This window comes from Suricata suricatta, chromosome 9, assembly GCF_006229205.1.
Source record: "Suricata suricatta isolate VVHF042 chromosome 9, meerkat_22Aug2017_6uvM2_HiC, whole genome shotgun sequence".
Taxonomy (NCBI): Eukaryota; Metazoa; Chordata; class Mammalia; order Carnivora; family Herpestidae; genus Suricata; species Suricata suricatta.
Window position 1 is genome coordinate 110,384,741 of NC_043708.1, and position 20,530 is coordinate 110,405,270.

At 52.0% G+C, this 20,530-nt stretch overlaps 1 protein-coding gene across 8 annotated transcripts in view; it reads left to right on the forward strand.

Annotated features, from left to right (window-relative positions):
• The window catches only part of CCDC33 (coiled-coil domain containing 33), an 83,837-nt gene that overhangs the window by 19,774 nt on the left and 43,533 nt on the right, over positions 1 to 20,530 (forward strand). For all 8 annotated transcript variants that reach the window (XM_029952743.1, XM_029952746.1, XM_029952744.1 and 5 more), the window contains 7 exons: positions 2,286 to 2,395; positions 3,941 to 4,057; positions 7,328 to 7,419; positions 8,253 to 8,373; positions 14,360 to 14,489; positions 15,136 to 15,269; positions 16,201 to 16,272. In XM_029952743.1, the coding sequence (XP_029808603.1) occupies positions 2,286 to 2,395; positions 3,941 to 4,057; positions 7,328 to 7,419; positions 8,253 to 8,373; positions 14,360 to 14,489; positions 15,136 to 15,269; positions 16,201 to 16,272 (776 nt within the window). The remainder of the gene's footprint in view (positions 1 to 2,285; positions 2,396 to 3,940; positions 4,058 to 7,327; positions 7,420 to 8,252; positions 8,374 to 14,359; positions 14,490 to 15,135; positions 15,270 to 16,200; positions 16,273 to 20,530) is intronic.

Sequence of the window (20,530 nt, forward strand, 5' to 3'; positions counted from 1 at the left end):
GGAAATGGAGGACAGCCTCAGCAAATTCCAACCAGATTTGGGGACACAGGACCCATGGGTAGTGGCCATGAGGGGCTGCAGCCTCCGCAGCTACTGTTGAAGCTTTGGCTGGGAGCACTGGAATCCCCTAGCTGAATTTTTTTCAGTTCTGCTCAGGCCTCAGTGAATATACGGAGCACTACAGATGGTTAATGAAGAGGAAAATAGTGACAGCTACAAGGAGCATTTCCTTAGAATTTCATAGCTTGAAAAACACATTTCCCTCCCTATAGCAATATTAGGAGAGAGACAACGATTTTCCTCTCTAAAATATTAACAATTTACAGAGCAGGAACATGAAGCTCAGAGAGGTTAAGTGACTGACAGGTCACAGAGCAAGTTGGCATGTTTGTACTAGAACCCAGGTCTGTTCACTTCAAATCTCTTTTGGGTGCCCATTTCCCCATTTTTCCTTCTTTCCTTTGAGCACAGATCCTATTTGGCCAGCTCTTGAGAGACTTTGGCAAGTGTCTTTCCCTCTCTGTTTCCAGGGTAGCAGGGGCTAAAAGGAAGAAAGGAAGAGTAATTAGCAAAACCCTTCTCCTCTGCCTCCTCCTCCACCTCCTTCTCCTCCTTCATATGCTCCTCCAACAGTCCTTTTTAAAAAATCTTTAATATTTATTTATTTTTGAGAGGGAGAGCAAGCAGGGGTGGGGCAAAGAGAGGGGGAGACCTAGAATTTGAAGCAGGTTCCAGGATCTGAGCTGCCAGCACAGAGCCTGACACGGGGCTTGAACTCACAAACTATGAGATCATGACCTGAGCCAAAGTTGAACACTTAGCCAACTGACTCCTATGCTCATTCAGTTGACTCACCCAGCTCCACGTGACCCAGCCACACTGGGCTCCCAGACTGTTGAACCTGCTTGGCCAGCAGCTGTCCGTGGTGCTGATGTGTCTTTGTCTCAAGAAGAAGGCAAAGAGCAAGGGGCTACCCCAGTTGCCAACAGGTACTCCTGCCCTTCCCATCCCTCCCCTTTTCCATTCTTCTCTAGATCTTTTAGATCCTTCCCTCCTCCATCTCTCTCTTATTCTTCCTTCCCCTTCTCCCTCCCCTTTCTTCCCCTCCCTCTTCATCTCCTCTTCTTCCTCATACCATAGACTTCCAGAGTGGAAAGATGCCTCCAGGGTACGAGCCTATCCTTTCCCATCAGCCACTTACTAACTGCATGATGGCGATCAAGTAATTTAACCTCTCTCAGCTCCACTGTCCACATTTTGAAAACAGAGATGGTGATTCCTGTTTGAGGGGTTGTGGTGAAGATTTGTTGGAATAATGACTCAGGAGCCCCCATCCCCATGTCTGGCACACAGCAGGTGCTCACTAAGGAGCATTTCCATCATTATTTCCAGGTCATTGGTGTTCTCCTCAGAGTTCATCCTGAACTCCATGTGTTTTTTATAAAATGTAGTCTCTTTGGAGGCAGTTTTATAAGTAATGCATTATTCTTAGTGTTAGACTAATTTTCATATCCTTGGAGATATGTTATTGATGTTTGTGTTGAAAGATTTCTTGAGGGGCACCTGGGTGGCTCAGTTGGTTAAGCGTCTGGCTTCAGCTCAGGTCATGATCTCACGGTTCGTGGGTTCAGTCCCCATGTCAGGCTTTGTGCTGATAGCTAGCTCAGAGCCTGGAGCCTGCTTCAGATTCTGAGACTCCCTCTCTCTCTGACCCTCTCCTGATCACACTGTCTCTCTCTCTCTCTCTCTCTCAAAAATAAATAAAAAGCATTAAAAAGTTTAAAAAAGGAAAGATTTCTTGAGCAGATCAGTTTTCCTCATGGAGACTCAGTTTCCCCATTTGCAATATGTGGGAGATGACCCTCCCCTTCCTGCCTGAGCTGCTGGTGAGAGTGTCTTTGACTAAGGGAAGCAGCCATATTCCTAGAAAGCAGTACTATTCCTGCTTGCATCCACGTCTCTGTGTCAGCTCATGTGTGTCTGTTGCCATGGGGGCTCCGTTCTGCATGTGTCCATCTCTGGGCTGGGAGTTTCTGGACCACAGGACAGAATTGCATCTTTGGATCCTAACAGCACCTAGCACAGACGCTTGCCCTGCACTGGAACTCAACCGGTGCTTGTGGAGTTGTGGGCATGTGTGTGTCCCATATATGTGTCAGTTCCTCAGCAGGGCCCCTGCTCCGTGCTCTTGGCAATGTCTCACCTCCCACTGGCTCACCTTGCTGGGAGTATTGCTGGTCAGCTAAGCCCTGTTTTGACCTTGAGCTCACTTTTTCTCCCTTCAGATATGGTTCTCAAGGTGGTGGACAATAAAAATAAAGAGGAGCTATTGTCCTACCAAATCCCCATCAAGTACCTGTATCTCTTCCACCCCTACCACTTTGAGCTGGTGAAGGTGAGTTGGGGCCCTGGGTGCTGGGCCCATGTGAACCTGGGACAGGTAGAGGAAGAGCAAGTGGTGACCACGCTTATGTGCCCAGCTCTTCCCTCAGAGCCTTCTGTGCTCTCCCTACAGTAAGATAAGTCTTGGACCGTATAAGACTCAGGAGGTACAGGTTCTGGCCAGGTAGACATGAATGGTTTCCATGAGAAATTTGGAATTCTCCAAATTCATCTCTGTAAAACAGCCCCAATAGCATGGAACATCTACTACATTAAATGAATACAACAATTAAAGATGTATTCTGATTCCACATATATTAAAAGTGGGAATATATCTAAAAATCAAAGTACAGTATTTTTATAGTACCTACTGTGTTTCAGGTCCTGGGCTAGATGCCATCTTTAATCCTCAAGGTCAATTCTATTTTGCATCCATAGGACTGGGACCCAGAGAGAGGAATCCTCTGGGACAAGTGAGTAGCAGAGTGGAGGGTGAGGCCAAGTCACGTGGTCTCCCAAGTCAGTTCTCTTTGTGCTGCCTCCACACACTGCTTTGGCAGGAGGAAGGCCCAGGAGAATTGGAGCATGTGGGGAATAAAGTGTTCCCTGGAGTGCACCCCTTTTTGTAGGGAACTGGACACGATCCTGCAGTGGGGAGCCTCAGGGGACCTCAGTCCATGGTCTGAACCTCCCAGGCCTGCTCCCTTTTCCCCATGCCAATGGGTGGAAGGAAGGATTCACTTTTTCATTGCATGCTGGGCACTGGGCCAGAGATGAACAGAAACAAACTTTCCCCTCAGTGTGCACTCCAGACCCTATTATGGCTTAGAGTAAAGAACAATGTGATACAAGATTGTGTGGGTTTCCATCCCAGATCTGCCTTTTTCTAACTATACATCCATAGGAAGCCATTTAACCCCTGGGCTTCTACTTCTCATTGGCCAAATAGAGACACTGAGCATGGCCATTTGGACAGTTGGAAGCAACAATGGGCATAAAGCCTCTAGTGAGGTCCCTGGTACATGGTGGGTGCTCAGTTCAGGTTAGTTCCCCTCCTTTCCCCCCTCCCAGCTTCCCACCAGGTCCCACATTGATCCTCTTTCCAAGCACCACCTCAACCACTGCCTAGGGGCCTTTATCTTCCTTATGCCCCTTCCTTAAGCCTGGATGAGGTACCTGGGGCAGGCAGAGGCAGGCAGGCCCAGAGAGATTAGTGACTTGCCTGGAAGGCTCAGTGCTTTAGCTGTGATTCTATGATCATCACCGAGGCCTTCTGGCTCTCTGTCCACTTACAACCTAGGCCTTGTTATCACATCTTTACAGAGAGAGCAGGCAGGCAGTGGTCCTTGTGAAGGCAATGAAATATTCAAATAGAAAAGGGAAGATTTATTATATTGATCTTGGAAGGGCTCACAGGGACCATGAGCTTTAATTATCAGCTCGAAGCCCCGGTGGAGCAATGCCTAGTGATTGTCTGCAGAGGGCTGGATTTATGGCCAGGGTCTGCCCCTTAGTCACTCTCCTTCTTCTGTGTCTTCTTCCCTCGCCCTGTCCCCAGCCCACCCAGTCTGGGAAAGCTGAGGAAGCCACTGCCAACACCCAACTGTATGCGACTCTCATTCGGAAAGGCAGCTTCTTCCCCCGCTACATCGGCAGCAACCACACAGCTCTGGAGGTACCAGGACCCGAGCCCAGGCTGGGGTGGGAAGGGCCAGGCTTGGAGCAGACCCCAGGCCCTGCCCTTGGCCACCTCTTGTTGGCCTGTCTTTGTGGGGCAGGAAGGGGCATCTGGGGAAGAAATGAAGAAGGAAAAAAGCAACCAGGTCTTCTAAGAATAGCTGGAGTACTTTGTGAAGAACATGCTCTGGGATAACAGGGATGATGGGGTTAGGGATAGAGAAGAAAATGACGCTTAGCTTTTTCCGGCACTTTCCAGGCATCTAGTCCTGCTCTGCTCTGCTCCACACACACCATGCAGGGAAGATGGAGAAAGGGAGGCTCCCAAAGCCTTATGTCTGTTTGAATCTCATTGGCGAGGGGGGGGGATGCAAGGGGGGAGGGAGGAGAGGAAAACCCCCCTACCTTGGCCCACATTCCCTTCCTGTTTCTCTCCTATTCTGTCCCGCTTGGAGTAGTGACCCCTGACCTAGGGCCTACAGCCTCCAAAATTTTACAGCCTCCTCCTTTTCTTTGAGTCCTATTTCTGAAGAGGTTTGGCTGGCCTTCCAATTAGGCATTCATTCATTCATTCATTCATTCATTCAGCAACTGTTTAGAGCCTCCTCCAGGCTAGGCTCAGCTTGGACCTATCTTGCACACATGCCACCCCAACCTTCTACTCCTCAGCCCTTCAGCAGCTTCAGAAAGATGAGTGATGCTCCAGAAAGATGTCCAAGGACCTATCGCCCCTCCCTTTCCCCCATAGCCTTCAAACTGCCCAGGGATGACAGATTTAAATGCCGTGTTGGCCTGAGTATGAGAGGGGGATCTGAGAAGGCCCAAGTTCTGAGCTTCCCCTGCCCCAACATGGCTGACCTGAGCCACCCCACAGCACTATAAGCCTGGAAGGACAAGAAGTGTTCTTAAGTCCCATTTCACAGCTGGGGACACCAAGACCCAGGGAGAGTCTGGTATGGAAGTCCAGAGCTACTGACCCACATCTCTGCTTCCCCACAGCCACCTTGGAGGCCAGTGTGTGTCAGATCTGTGGGCTCCCTCTGTTCTAATCTCCCTCCCTTTTCCATCATGCTCTTTCCTGAGACCAGCCAGCACTGTGCACACACATGCACACACACACGGAACAAGGAAGAGGGGTAAGAGCTTGGCCTTGCTGTTCCCAGGCCACACCCCCTGGGGAGAACACCATACCTTTTCAGACCCAGCAGAACCCTGGCCTGAGGGGAGTCCCACTGAAGATCTGCCCAACTCCCACCCCAGCCCCCAGACTTACCTGGGAGTCTCAAGCCCCTCACCCACTCTGTGGCCCCAGCGCCTGGGCAGCTGTCTCATTCACACCTGAGCATTCAGCACTGAACAGGTGTAAATTAGTCAGCACCTCCTGCCTCTCAGAGGCCTGCTCTCAGCCCCTACACCTGTTGGAGTCCCTGTATGTGTGCCAGGGCCTGACAGCTCTGGAGTGGCCTCGCTTAGCCCAGGCTCCCACCACCACCCAAAGTTTGAAATGCCCTCATCAGATGCAGTCCTTTGAATTGGGGGAAGGGATTCAGTGTCCTGTGGCCCTGGTGAGCACTGAAAGGCCCTAAGCACTATTTTAAGGCCTTATTGGCTCACAGCTGTGTGGAGTTGCTGGCAACCTGCTAAGACGGGACCTGGGCATTGGGTCCTAGGAGAGAGTGATCAGGGAGGAGGAAAGAGGATCCAGAGCAAAGCCTTTACTCCTAGTCGCTCTCCTCCCATTGAAGGTCAGAACTAGGAGGACCAAAAATACCAAGGCCCACAGTAGAGCAGGGACCAGCCATGGTGACATAGTGACCCAGCTGTTGCGAGTGGTCGCTCAGCTGTGTTCACAGCCCCTTCTTTTTCCTGTTCTTCTTCCCATGTAATTATGACCCCTATCCATCCTCCAAGCCTGCTGAGGTCATTGCCTGGCTCCTCCCCCACCCCTCCCAGGTCTCCATGGTTCTGTCTCTCTCATATGCTCAGAAACACAATCAGCCTCTCCCTCCCCATCCTCCACTTTTCTCCTTCATAAATGGTGCTCGTTTATCCCCCAAACACATAATGAGCTCCGACTCTGTACCACGTGCATTTGCTAATAGCTAGGGATACAGCAGTGAATGAGGTGGACGTGATCCCTGCCCCTGTGGAGACTGGGTTCCAGTCAGATGGATGAAACATGAGCAAGAAAGAATTAGAATAAACACAGGATATGATGAGTGCTGGAGAAGGGGCAATCTGGGGGCAAAGAGAACGGGATGAGCTACTTTAGTAAGGTCACAGAAGGCCTCCAGGAGGTGGTGACATTTAAGCCAGCCACTGAGTCACTGGGGGTGGTGGTGGGGAATCTAGGCAGAAGGGATCAGCATGTGTGAAGACCCTGAGCCAGACAAGTGAGTACTTTGGAGGGGTGAGACAAAAGAGGCTAGAGCCCAGGACTGAGGGATTGGTGGAGATGGTGGGGCTGAGGGCAGACAGGCCACACACATAGGCCTTGACCATGATGGTAAGAATTATAGAATTCATTCTTTTTTTTTTTCAAAATTTTTAATGTTTTATTTATTTTTGATACAGAGAGAGACAGAGCATGAGAGGGGGAGGGGCAGAGAGAGAAGGAGACACAGAACTGGAAGCAGGCTCCAGGCTCTGAGCCAGCTGTCAGCACAGAGCCTGACGTGGGGCTCGAACCCACGAATGTGAGATCTGACCTGAGCTGAAGCCGGAGGCTTAACCGACTGAGCCACCCAGGCGCCCCATAGAATTCATTCTAAGGGCAGTGGGAGGAGGGTCATTGCTGGGTCTCATGCAGGAGAAATAACATGATCCAATTTATTTTTACAAAAGCGATTTTTGCCATTGTGTGTCACATTGCCTGAGAAAGGGGATGGGTCAGGAGCAGAATAGAAGCAGAGGCCAGTGATGGGGGGTCAGAGAAGTCAAAGAAGCCACAGGAATCACAGATGGGGGTGGGGGGGTGAGGACTGAGGAGACTAGAGGGAGCCCATTTGGTGAGTAAGGGGTGAGGGCCAGGAGCCAGATCAGGAATTGCTTGGGTTGGCAGTAGAGGTATGTGGGGACAGAATCTGTGTCTCCTCTCCCTGCCTTCCCAGTGCCTAGCCCAGGGCCTGAAGGAGAGCAGCCTTGAGCAGAGAGAGAACCAAGTGAGGCAGATGGAGGCATTACTGGGGAGAAAGATGGTAGATGGGTTGGCCTTGTTCCTGAGAGGGCCCAAGACCACCCAAGGCTTACTTGCTCCTCTCTTCCCCAGGTCTTTCTCCGGGGAGTCAATGAGCCCCTGATCAACAACTCTGACCCGATGGTGGTCATTGCCAGGGTGGTTCCCAACTACAGTGATTTTAAGTGAGTGGGGCCCACATTCGCTTAAGGAGGGTGGGGAGAGCAGAGCACAGAGGAGGGGAAAGGCTGTCATTGCCACATAGGCCACGATTCCGGGAGCCCTAGAAACCTACCCTCCCCAAGGCCATTTAAACCTCCCCACTGGGTCTGAGGTCCCAGGAAGGTGCTCACAGCCCCTGGAAAGGGGTGGCTCAGAACTCTCTAGAGAGCAGGCTGCAGGGGGAGGCCTGCATGTGGAGGAGGAGAGGAGGTCCTCAGCCCCTCCCAACAGGGGGGCAGAGCTGTCTGCCTGTGTCATTACCTCTGGTGGCCTAACAAAACTCAGGCATGCCGTCTGTTGAGTTTTGATGACCTGTGAACACCCCTTCCTTGTTGGAGAAATGAAGCTGACTGATTCACTCATTCCCAGCCATCCTAAAGAGCTCAGCACATGCACACACATTCACATACACGCCCCCTGAATCCTGCCCTCATAGCCTCCATGCCCCCCACCTTAAGCCTAAACCAGGACTCGCACCATGGGGGTGGGTCACTCTGGCAAGGACTTCCAAAGGCAAGACGTTTTAAAGATGGGCCAGCTGAGGCACTGAGATGTGGCCAAGCCCACAGTGAGTCATGGGGAAAGGAACCTGGGAGCCACAGCCTCTCTCCTGACAAAGATGAGCTTTCCCAAGGCCAGCAATCAGAAGGAGCAGGGGCCATCCCCTGTCCTGGTGTTCAAGTGACTGCATCCTCCTCCTTTCCCACATCAGTCCGGAGCCTGTCCAAGCTTGGGCAGACAGCCAAGAGTACTGGGTAGCACTCATGGGCTGACCCTCGTCTCGTTGCCTCCCCAGAGCCAATCAAATGAAGCAGGACCCAGCTTTTATGGGGTTGCCCATCACCCCACTTCCCTTCCCAATCTCCTCTCAGCTGCACTTGGATGTTCATCGGGTCAGCCAGAACGGGTGTCCTCAGGTATGGCTCCTTTCCCCACACACCCTATCACTGGCTCGGACCTCTAATGTCTCACCCACATGTCCATTCATTCACTCCTTCAGTCACCTATTCCCTTGACTATTAAGGAGTTTACCGAACCCAGCCATGTACCCAGAGCCTGTCTGTGCTCTTGGGGGAGCTGCCCTGGGGGCGCTCTTGGTCTGCTGCAGATCGGCATCACACACATGGAAAGGTCAAACATCAACACAAGATAATATGTAGTCTAATAACAAACCAGGAGGGACTGTCTGAGCTGCAAACATCAGAGAAAACACAAACGGACAAATATTGTCCGATGCCACTGATAGGAGTTTCCTAGAGTAGGCAAATTTGTAGAAACAGAAAGTAGAACGGTGGTTGCCTGGGGGAACAAGAGGGTATTGCTGTTTAATAGGTATAGCGTTTCTGTTTGGGATGATGAGAAAGTTCTGGAAATAGACAGTAGTGATGGTTATACAACACTGTGAATTTACTGAATGCCACTGAACTGTACACCTAAAAATGGTTCAAACGGGACAGTTTATGCTATGTATATTATACCACAAAAAAAATTTAATCAGAAGCCAGAGGGATGCGAAGCCTGGGTGATTAGAATGGGTATCCAGACACAAGACTCTTGAGTTTTTAATAGGGGAGGGTTGGTGCAGGGTAAGAGAGAACCAAGGTCACGGGACATGAGCCACATCAGGGTTGGAGAGGTGGGTAGTGTATTTGAATATGTGGGGCGGGGGGTGCAGATTGTGACTGGGCTCCAGGGAAAGGCCCGTGAGTCTCTTCCCATAGTCTCTACTTCAGCGGGAACTTGCCCCACATGATGGTTCTGACATTCCCGGGGCCTTGTAGAAGTCAGGGGAGCCTGGGAAGTCCTTCCTGTTGTCTGCCCACCACGGTAATGTCTGGAGGGCAAATACAGAATGAGGCACCCCTTGGAGCCCCAGCCTTCATTTAAAGGCAAGGACATTTGAAGGCTCAGACACAGGCAAGAGTGATGGTGGCAGGGAGGGGTGGGACGAAGGGGGACCCTGGGGACAGAGGCTTCAAACCCAAACCAATCCTCGGCCTGATTTCCCCAGAGTCCTCTCACACATGGCCCTGCATTTGCCCAGAAAATTATGAACCAATCAGCAGGTTATCTCACGGGGAAGGAAGTACTGGCTGCTTTAATGAGGGAGCCCCCTCACCAGCCCTGGGTCCTCTCTGGCCGCCTTTGCTAACGAGTCTTTGTGTGTGTGTGTGGGAGGGGTGCTCCTAGCTCCCAAGACTTGCCTCCTGTGCCTCATGCATGTGTGGGACTCGACATCAGGGTTCCAGTGATGGCAGGACACTTGTCCACTAGGCAACATGGTCGTTGGGCCAGGTTGAGAACTCACAGAGGGGCCCATGTACCAGCAGTGAGAGGACAGGGGCAGACTTCTGAGGTACAAGGTGGTGGGGGGACAGGGAAGGCAGAGCCCCACTTCGAAGGGGCACCAATCAGCCCCTTACACACATACCTGCCCCATCCCCTTTCTGAGCTTCAGTGCCCTCACCCGAGTTGAGGGGTGGTAGTTGGATCAGGTGATTTCTAGGAGCTGCCTCTGTGACATCTTCAGTTGCTGTGACTTCCCACCAGCTGCCCACCAAGCCAAAGCACTGTGGGCAGGGATTTGAGAGCCTGGCACACCTGAGTTCCACCCCCACCCCTGCTCTCTGACTTATTAGCTGCATTACCTTTGGCAAACATCTCATTTTCTCCAATTCCAGATTCCTACCTTTACTGGGCTATTAGGAGAGATAGATTAAAGGAGTAACCTGGGCACAGCGTCCAAGTCCAGGGTGGAAGGAAGTTCACTGGGCTCCTTCCCTTGCAGAGCTGCCCCCCCCCCCCCCAGGGGCCAATGCCTCCCGAGGCCAGCCTGGCCAGTGCCCTTGTTACAATTGTCTACAAGTAACAGAAACCTCATCAACTTAAGCTCAAAGGACATTTATTGTTAGAGTTGGCAAGGGGCCCCATGTAGGATGCGGCTAGAATTGGTTGATGCACAATCTTAGGAACGTCCTCAGGACTCAGGATCTTTCTACTGCCCCTGAATTGCCACCTTCAGGTGGCAGGGAAGCAAAATATTCGGGGTACCCCAGACATGACCACAGCCAGAGAAAGAAGGAGCCTCCTGCCCTCCTCACCTGTGGCTTTTAAGTAGCGCTGGAAACCTCAGCCTGTCCGCAGACCTCCTTTCTCGTCTCATTGGCCTGAATTGGGGCACATGCACTTCTCTCGGCCAATCACTGAGGGGGGGTGTGGCAATCATCACCTTGCGGTAGCTGAAGTACACTGGAGTGGTGAAGGGGGGCCGCCTCCTGGGCCAAAGCCAGGAGGGAGGGAGGGGAATGGTTGAGAGGTAGGCGGCTCTTAGAGTCTGCTTCACCCCTCTGGGAGCCTGGTGATGATGGCAAAAGTGGTGAGTGAAGAGATAAGTGGGGCCATAGGACTTGATCTGGCCCCACCGCAGGGACCCGAAATAAAGTGGGACTTAAGAATTACTCCTCCCCTGCACCCTGCACCTTTGATTGGGGGTGGGGGTGGCCCAGGGGGGCATTGCCCAGCAGACTGCTCCTTTTACATTGACCTGACATTCCTTACAGAGCTGAGGCCGAGCTCCTGGCTGATGAAACACAAGCTGTGGAGAAAGATGTTTCTGTGCCCACTGTCATCTCCTCCTGTCTCAGCTCCCATGGCCAGTGGGTACCCAAGCTCTCATGGGGCCCCTTTCCATCCTGCAGACCTTGCCCTACTGCTGGCCTCCTCTTCTCTTGGGGTGGACTACCTCAGCAACCTCCGCTCAGGCCCCTCCCATTCAGCCTGTGAGAGGCAGCCAGGGCAATGCCTCCCCCGAGGCTCTTCCCCTGGACCCCTGACCCCTTCACCCACAGGACAGAGCCCTCGCTGGCAGCCAGATACACAAGGCCTCATCTCCTGCAGATTCCTGTTTCACTGTTCCAACCCGCACAGGCTTTCTACAGTCACTCTGGATGCCCAGCTGTTCTCCACAATTGTGCTGTCCTCTCTGGCCTCCCAGACTCCACTTCTGTTGCCCTCAGCCTAGAATGGCCTTCCTCCCTCAGATCCTCCTTTACCCCATTCAGAAGTCATCCCTTCCTCCTTTGACATTCCAGCTTCCACAACCCACAACTTGCTTAGGCCTCTGCATGGATCATTGTGTGTGTGTGTGTGTGTGTGTGTGTGTGTGTGTGTGTGTGTCCTATCACCTAGGAAGACGGTGAGCTCCAGAGGGGACAGGGTCTGACTCTAGCTCTCCTGTATGCCCCGTAGCACCCCTGAGGTGTAGAGCATGGAGGAACCCCCAGTCAGCAATCGTTGAATTCAACTGAACTTTCATCTTGACAGCAAAGTATCCATTATCTCCTTTAGCCTTCATAACAGCCTTCCAAGGCATTGAGCATAAGACATTTCCACTGGACAGTGACAACTCAGTTCCAGCAAGGGGAAGGGACTTGACAGAGGTCATGCTGCAAGGTCCAGGCAGACCTGGGCCTGCAGCTAAGATGTCCTTGCTCCCTCGAGGCCCCCCAGCATCAGCCACTGTCAACTACTCTTTCTGGGATGGGCAGAGCAGGTAGTGGCACATGCAGGTGTGGATGTGGATGTGGTGGGCCCAGAGGAAATGGAAGGAGGGCCCATGGGCCCATGTAATGAAGGCTCTGTCCCTAGGGAAGACAGGTCTGCCTCAGAGGCCTGGGGTTAATGGCTTTGCTGAAGATCCCAGCTGAGGGTTAATCACATCCCTTAATTCCACAGCCTGCCATGGCCTTTCCCATTAACATTTGTGGTCAATGGCTTTCCCACCCCATGCCCTACCCACTCCATATGTGTGTGTATATTTGTGTGTACACACACACACAAACACACACACACACCTTGACCCTGGCATCAGACTCTGAAGGTGATTTAGCCTTGATTCCTTGCCCCTCCCCCTCACTCCATACACACACAAGAGAGGCTGGACCCTCTCTCCCCAGTTGTAGGTCTGAAGGGATCTTTCCTGGAGGACTCATCCTGCCTGGGAAACCACTCAGGGAAAGAACTGTCCTTACTGAGCAGTCAGACACTAGTTCTTGCTTTGTAGGCTGCACTTAGGCACATTAGTAGGCCCCAGAGAGGACAGCTAGTATCCATTAAATGCCTCTCTTCCCCCCAGGTGGGAGCAAGGCATGGGGGGCAGCAGGGGACTTCATCACAGGTCCTCCTTGAGTGTCCAGGGCCTGGCAGATAGTCCAGGCTGTGGGGAAGGCCCCCTGGCACTCAAGAGAGTGGGGTGGCTCTGAATGGGCATGGTTTGGGGAACAGTCCTTGAAAGATCACTCCCAAGTGGCATGGAGCCTGAAAGCAGCTTCTCTAACCTGGCCCCGTGGCCAAGTGGCTGTCCCCAGGCTCCCTCCAGAGCCTGTTCTCAGGAACACTCCCATCACCCCAGTCACTGTCCCTGTGTTCAGGACCCCTACCCCCAAAGTAACTGCAGCTCATGTCCCCAGGGGCAGGGGCCGAGGCAAACACAGCTGAGCCTCAGTCTGGGCCTCAAAGAACCAGTGCAGGCACATTAGTGTGACAGGCGTCAGGGCCCTGCCACCACGGGGGGAGTGGACCCACACTGATATTTTGAGATCCTGCATCAATAACTCCCGGAGCCAACGGTGCATTTGTGCTGACCTTTCTGAGCAATGACTGATTCTTGCAGGGGAGCAGGAGAGGGGAGCGGCCGCCACTGGTGCTGACAGCCCCTGGCTGGGGACAGAGGCAAGACAAGCCTGCCAGGAGTCCCTGCCCATGACCCCAGCCTCTCCCTGTGTTGGGACGGTGCAGAGCTGCCTGCGGGGTGTTCCAGGCTAATGCCCCACTCCCCACCTTTCAGCCTTTGCAGATGCCAGGACTCCTCCACCTGGGGCCCCTCCTCATTCCAGGCATCCTCCACTTTTGCCATGCTTGCCACCCCCTGCCCCTTTTTCTTGGGCTGTTTTCCCAGCCAGAAGCCTCTCCTCCTTCCCTACACCCTGCCATACTTCACTTCAGAGCCTTCCTCTGGTCCTTTGTCCTGCAAGACAACTCTTCTGACCACCCTCTGGAGTGTCTCATCTAGCCCCTTATTTGGCGGCCGTAGTCAGTGCTGTCTTGTTTCATTGTTTAAATAGTACTCATGTGTGTGCCCCAGCTGTGGGCCTAGTATGCTATCAAGTCCCCCAAATGCCCAATAGCCTGCCCTGCAGACACACCAAGCCTCAGGTGTCTACACACCTGCCATAGCCTCTGCAAAGGGCTAGGGAATCTTTGGGGTGCAGAGAGGGGCCGGTGACAAGGGCAGAGGTCGTGTCTAATTTGGATCTCTGACACCACCAGCCTTGGGTGTGGATACTAGTGAAACTCTTCAGGAAAATAGTTCACTGGTGATCAATCAAGTGCCTTAAACGGCACATCCTTTAACTTGGGGTCTCCATTTTGGGTACTCAGGAAATAATTTGAGATCCAGAGATACATGTCAAAGAATATTCAATGCAGTGATATTCTAGGAAAACATGGAAAGGGAGAAGCCAGGGTGCTTGGACACAACAAAATGTCCTACAGTTACTAAAATAATGGTTAATGGTTACCTGTGCCTCTGGGTGTGCTCAGGTTTTCGTGGTGAATGAAAAACAAGATGTTAGGACGACAATTACATACAAAACAGGCTTTGGAAAAAGACTAGAAAGAAATGCACAGTCTCAGGGCAGTTGTCTTTAGTATGTAGGAATTTAGGGTTTTCTTTCTAATCTTTTTACTCTTCTGTATTTTCCAAAATTCATTCCTTACACGTACGTTGCTTTTATAATTGGGACACATGTTTGTGACATATATAGACACACATATATGGATATATCTGGACATCATTTGGGAGAAGCTGCGGGCCCACCACCCACTCCCACTGCCTCCTTTCAGCTGTCCAAGCCTGGGGGACCCCCGGAACTGCCCTCGTGGAATCAGTCCTTCCTCTTTCAAGGCCGGGATGGAGCCACCAACTTCTCGGAAGACACAGCCCTGGTGCTGGAGTTCTACCCCTCAACTTCCAGTGAGTGTGCTTGGCACTGTGCCAGGGCAGCCATGCATCAGGACAAATGATGAAGGGGTGTTCAGATGTCCTGCCTCCACACCCTGCAGGGATGGGTTAAAGGTTAAGGGGACCCAGTTCCCAGTGCATGCACACAGGTGGAGAAGCTCGTGGCCACCTTCCTTGTCCTTGTCCCACGGCATGGGCCAGCACACATGGGTCCTATTCCTGTACTAGCTCCACGCATTTTTATCACACCACTGCCCTCTCCGCATGTACCGTTCCATGAGGAGGGAGGCATAGGTCCCCCAGGGCTCATAGAATACAGGGGAAACAGAATTCAGAGACCAGATGATCTGAGTCTGAGTTCCATCCTGAGAGAGTAAAGCCCCCGAGGGAGGAGACAAGGGAGATCCACAGACACACCCTGAAACCCAGAATATGTTTGGGATTTGGCCTGGAACTCAGGAAGCCCTCAAGGGCAGAGGAGGAGGATACTTGTGCAAGGCAAGTCCAGGAGGCAGGAGAAAGGTGGGCGGTGAGAGTTGGGAGAACTAGATGTCGAGTACCAAAGGATCGGGTGCCTGGTGGGGGCCTCAGATGCTGGGATCCGAGGAGCCTGGGGTGGGGGCTCTGGTGGGAATCCCAGCTGGTCCTCTCTCTACAGTGAAAGGCAGTGAGCCATGGACGCTCAGCAAGCCCCTGGGCGTCTCCGTGTTGCCGCTCAAAAACCAACTGTACCACAGAATGCTGACAGGGAAAGGTCTGAATGGGCTGCACCTGGAGAGGCTCCCCATCACTGTGAGTCCCCTACCCTGGACGGAGCTCATGACATGGGGCCTGCTTCCCCCCTGCCCCCTGCCTCCCCCACTCTGCCTTGCCATACCGCACAAGCGAATCTGGCTTCTCCAGCAGCGTCCGCCAGGGCCACCAACAGGGCAGCCAACCACTGTCAGGCGTAAGGTGCTCCCCTGAACTCCTGCCCCAGCAACACAAGCAGAGGCACAGGGAGCTCCCATGGGGTGGTGGCAAGAGCTCAAGCCTTTAACCAGCCAGACCTGGGTTTCAATACTGACTTGCCCTAGTTCTCACTGTGCAACCCGGGGTAAGTTCCTTAGCCTTTCTGAACATCAAAGTGCCCATCTCTAACATGGGAACAACATACCCATATAGGATCTCTCTGTATGACAAAAGAGCCCAGAGCCCAGGCTCTAGAGCCTGACCATCTGGGTCCAAATTTGGGTTCCACTCCTAATCAGATTACATGACCATGGGAAAATTAAAGTTCCAGTGCCTCAGTTTCCTTGTCTGTAAAATGGGTTCCTCATAATATATTTTTCTTTAGGGTTGCGATTGGATTTTTTGAGGAAATACTGTAAAGCATTTAGAACAGAATAAATTCCCATTAAGAATTAATACATGATTATATCGTTTTTTTCCTACACCACCTTTTCCCCCAAAATACTTCTGGCCATTCTGACATAATAGACCTCAATAAATGGGAGTTCCCCTACTCTGCCAGGAAAGAGGTCTGGAAGTGCCAGTCAGGTCTACAGTGGAGTTGGGGAGGGAGGTTTGAGGCAGTGAGGGTGAGCAGCAGCAGGGGACCAGCTCCTGCCTCCCTCTCAGTCCCCAGGCAGAGCCCCCTAGCAGGCACCTTCTGGGCCAGTCCGGAGCACTGGGCGGAAGCTGTCTTGGCCAGCATGGGCTGACTGTCCCCTCTCCTCCCTAGGACACCAGGCTGAAAACCATAAATGGTGAGGCTCCCACAGTGGATATCTCTTTCCAGCTGCTTTCTTCCGAGGTAAGGCTGCGGGGCATGGGAAGGTCAGGGCCTGGCAGCCACATGCCAGCCCCTGGAGCCCCACGGTGGATTCTGACCTCCTTCACAACTGCTGGCTTTGTTCAGGGCCTGGGGCCAGGGGCTTCTGGTAGGAGGAGATGGCTGCTTTGGATAGAAATATCTGAGGAGGATTTGAGGCTCTAGAAAACAAGATAAAAAGCTGAGATTAGGGAGAAAAGAATTGAAAACAGGGCCACCCAGACCTGGGAGTCAGCCTCTAACCCAGCCCAAGTCAAGCCACGTTCATTGGGATCAAGGTTCTACCAGGTTGAACTAGGATTTCAGCTTCTGTTGCTGCGGAAAAAACTGGCACCTTAAAACAGCACCCATTCATGAGCTCACGTTTCTGTGGGGAGACAGTCTGATACAGCATGGCTAAAATCAAGATGTTGGCAAGATAACATAATGCTCTGGAAGCTCTGGGGAAGGATGTGCTCCCCAGCTCATTTAGGTGGTCCACAGAATCTAGTTCCCTGCAGTTGTAGGACCTAAGGCCCTGTTTTTCTGGCTGGCTACATTCCCAGAGGCCTCTCAGCTGCTGAAGGCCACCTACATTTCTTCTCAAAATGGCTGCCTCCATCTTGAAGCCAGCAGGCACATCCAATCCCCTGTACACTTCTAAACTCTCTGGCTTTCTCCTTTGTCAGCAGCCAGAGAAAACCCTCTGCTTTTTTTTTTTAATGTGTTATATATTTTTGATACTGAGAGAGACAGAGCATGAGAAGGGGAGGGGCAGAGAGAGAAGGAGACACAGAACTGGAAGCAGGCTCCAGGCTCTGAGCTAGCTGTCAGCACAGAGCCCGACGCGGGGCTCGAACCCACGAACGTGAGATCTGACCTGAGCTGAAGTCGGAGGCTTAACCAACTGAGCCACCCAGGTGCCCCAACCCTCTGCTTTTAAAGGAGCTCATGTGATTAGGACAGGCCCACTCGGATAATGACCCCATCTTAAGGTCAACCATGCCATGTAACATAATCACAGGGGTCATACCTTATCATAGGCACAGTTCCCAGGGATTAGGATGTGGAATCTTGAGAGCCCATTTTTGGAATTCTGCCTGACTGGGTTGATCCAAGTGGAAAGATACCACTGGCTGAGCCCTGCCTAATGGATGGGATTTCTTCCTCTAGCCAGCTCTCCCTGGACTCTGAGTCCAGGTTGGACCCCGGTCATTTGGCCCCAGGACACCTGGCAGGCACCCGCTGGAATTCTTCCACTTTTTGGTCTGTTGTGCAGGGACAGATGTGAAGCCAGGATATGGGCAGCTGATGACCATGAACCCAGGAAATACTGGCAGGGGCTGATGTCTGGGGCAACCCACTTCTGCCAGCTTCCCATACTAGGAAAAATAGCTGGCAGCCCTGGGGTAATACTTGGCCCTGTACCCTCACCAATGGAGAACACAGGAATTCCATGGAGAGGGATGAGAGGTATAATCTGGGAATGCAGCCACCTGCAACTGTGTCCCTACAAGGCCTCTGGTGAGTTCCTGGAACCTCCCATCAGCACTTCCCCTTCTGGAATGTTCTGCATTGTCTTCTAATTCCTGGTGAAAGAGAGTTTGTTAGACACAGCTGGACAGCCCCCACCACCACCACCACCAAACCACGTGCAGGATCAGAACGGTGCTGAGAGGGGAAGTCACAGAAGCAGTGAAGTACCCCAGGACAGAAGAAAGGTCCTTGAAGAAAATGTCACGGATTTTCCAGGACGAAGCTCAATGCTCCACCACCTCTTCTGGGGATCTAGAGCCTGTCAATGGCCACTGCCTGTCCCTCCCTCACCTTGCCCTCCCTCCTGTCCCTTCACTGGGCGCATGTGTCCTGAGGACTGAAAGGAGCATCAAGTGCCCCTGGTCAGACCACTGGGGGACCCAGGCAGGCAACAGGCAGGTGGACGGAACACTTCCCCAGTTGCCCAGGGGCTAGGCACAAAGGTCTCAGTGATGAATTATTCACCGGAGCTGTGCTAAGTGCAGAATTAATCCCTTTCCTTCCAGCTGGCGGCCTCACTAAATTATCCCTCCAAGTCATGCGGGAAAACGCTGCCGAATTCATTTAGCTGCTGAGTGTTTTGATCTGGGCCTTGTGATTTTAGCTTCCCCTTCCCCCAGCCCCCCTCCCCCTGGAGGCGGGTAGAAAAACCTTTCAGTAATGGATTTCTGAGAAGAAAGGAAAAGAAAGGGATCGAGATTGGGTGTGTACCAGGAAAATTGTAGGAGAGGAAATTCACATTCTGCAGCTGAGTGCTCACACACATGTGCACACTCTCACACCATCACATTCAAATACCAACACGCAGATAATTGCATATGTACAAACACACACACTCTCCTTTGCAAGGGTGCACACACTTAATGCATATATACATGCTCACACTCGCACATGCAAACTGACACACAGACATTTTTCACACCTGCATTGGCATACAAAGAAGTTAAATCTCTTTGTGGCTAAACTGTTTCTTGGTGAAACTCTCTGTGAGTTGGCCCATAACTGACTCACTTTGATTCTAGAATCTTGAACTCCAATTCTGGGGCCTGAGTGCTAATATGGTGGCTTCGGCAAAGGTTCCTATAGCCATTGCACCCATCCATTCATACTTTTATTCTGCATATATTTGATGAATTCAGCGGCCTTTGTGGATTGAGATGCAGAGAGGGAGGGGCTGGCAGCCATGGAGCCCATCTGCCTTGAATTCACCCTCATCAGGCTTGGACATGGCTCTCTGCTAGCGCCTGAGCCCTTTTGGCATCCTTCTCTCTAAGGGGTAGTGGGAGGATATTGAGATCTGATGAACAGGTGGATGGCATCGCAGCTGAGTCCAGAAGGCCCATCCCCAGCTCCATCACTCACCATCACCTTCACTCCTCTTGCCCCAATGACCTCCGTGCAACTGCAAACATTTATTGGGCACTTGCTATGCAGCAGATACTATTCTGGTTTTAGCGATCTTACACAGAGGACAATGAGAAGAAAACCCTGTCCTCATGAAACTTGCATTCTTAGAGGACAGGGAGTGTGGACCAGACAATGAGCAGGTCAATTCATGAGCAGAAATCAACTCCTCGTAAGGGACCTGATGAAACCCAATGAGGTGATGTGATAGCAAATACTTGACAGGCTCTGAATTCCTTACATCTTACTGGTCCACCTGAGATGTTGTCTGCAAATCCATGGTGGAAGGTACCTGTCCTTCATGTTTGCATTCCAGCCTGTGGCACCAGAAACATTGTTTCTTCCACCATTTTAATCAAACACTGCTCAAAACTCCACAAGCCATTGCCCAAAGCCTGGGATCTTAGAGTCCCATGGACACTCAGGTTGCAGGGGGGCTTGGGATAATGGGCCTCTTAGATGCGCCCCTGCCCCCCGTCCATGGGGCTAGCAATTCCATCTGAAGGGCACATGATCCAATGTGCTACTGAAAAGCGATGCTTCAGAAGGGAATAGGCATGCCCTACTTGGGTAGCTCCCTGCTGAAGATACATCTTCTTTCTCATGAGCCTCCCCAGGACAGACAGGCCATTCTGGTTAATTGAGGTTTTGGTGAATACCATCTCCCTGCACCCACTGCTTCCACATCACCCATTCTCAGGGTTCTGGGGAACAAGAGCATTGTGGAGTTTCCAAACGGGCAGAGACCATAGAGGTATCTCTCAGCAACACCCCCTGCACAGGATTCTCCTTGACAACATCCACCACAGGTGGGCTTACTCTTGCTCTGCAGTGACAGGAAGCTCACTACCACCAGAAGCACCCTTTCCCATGGCTCAGTGGCCACAACAGATAGAATTGATCACCCCACATTGAGCCTACCGTCTCTCTTCGCCCAGGCTCTTGGCTCCACCATTTGGGGCTGCAGTGAAGCCCTAGCCAGCCTCCTGTGCTGGTTCTGGGGACCCTGGCATGTGGTCAGCCACTCAGCATCCTAGCTGGCAGACAGGCTGACAAAACGCCTGCAGTTTCTGTGGATGGCAAGATGGAGTGGTCTCCTGGTTTGGGATATGGCACTTGCAGTGGTTCTGTTGGTGATGGGTTAAGCTTTCTCTCCTCTGATGGGACTCTCAACAGCCACCTGCTGCTAAGAGTGATCTGCTTTAAGCTGGGGTTGTGTGTGTAGTATGTGAATAACTACACATAGATTCACAAAAACTGAAAAAACATATACCTGCATATATGCAGCAAACTTCCCTTTATTACACAGTCAGTGAGGGGT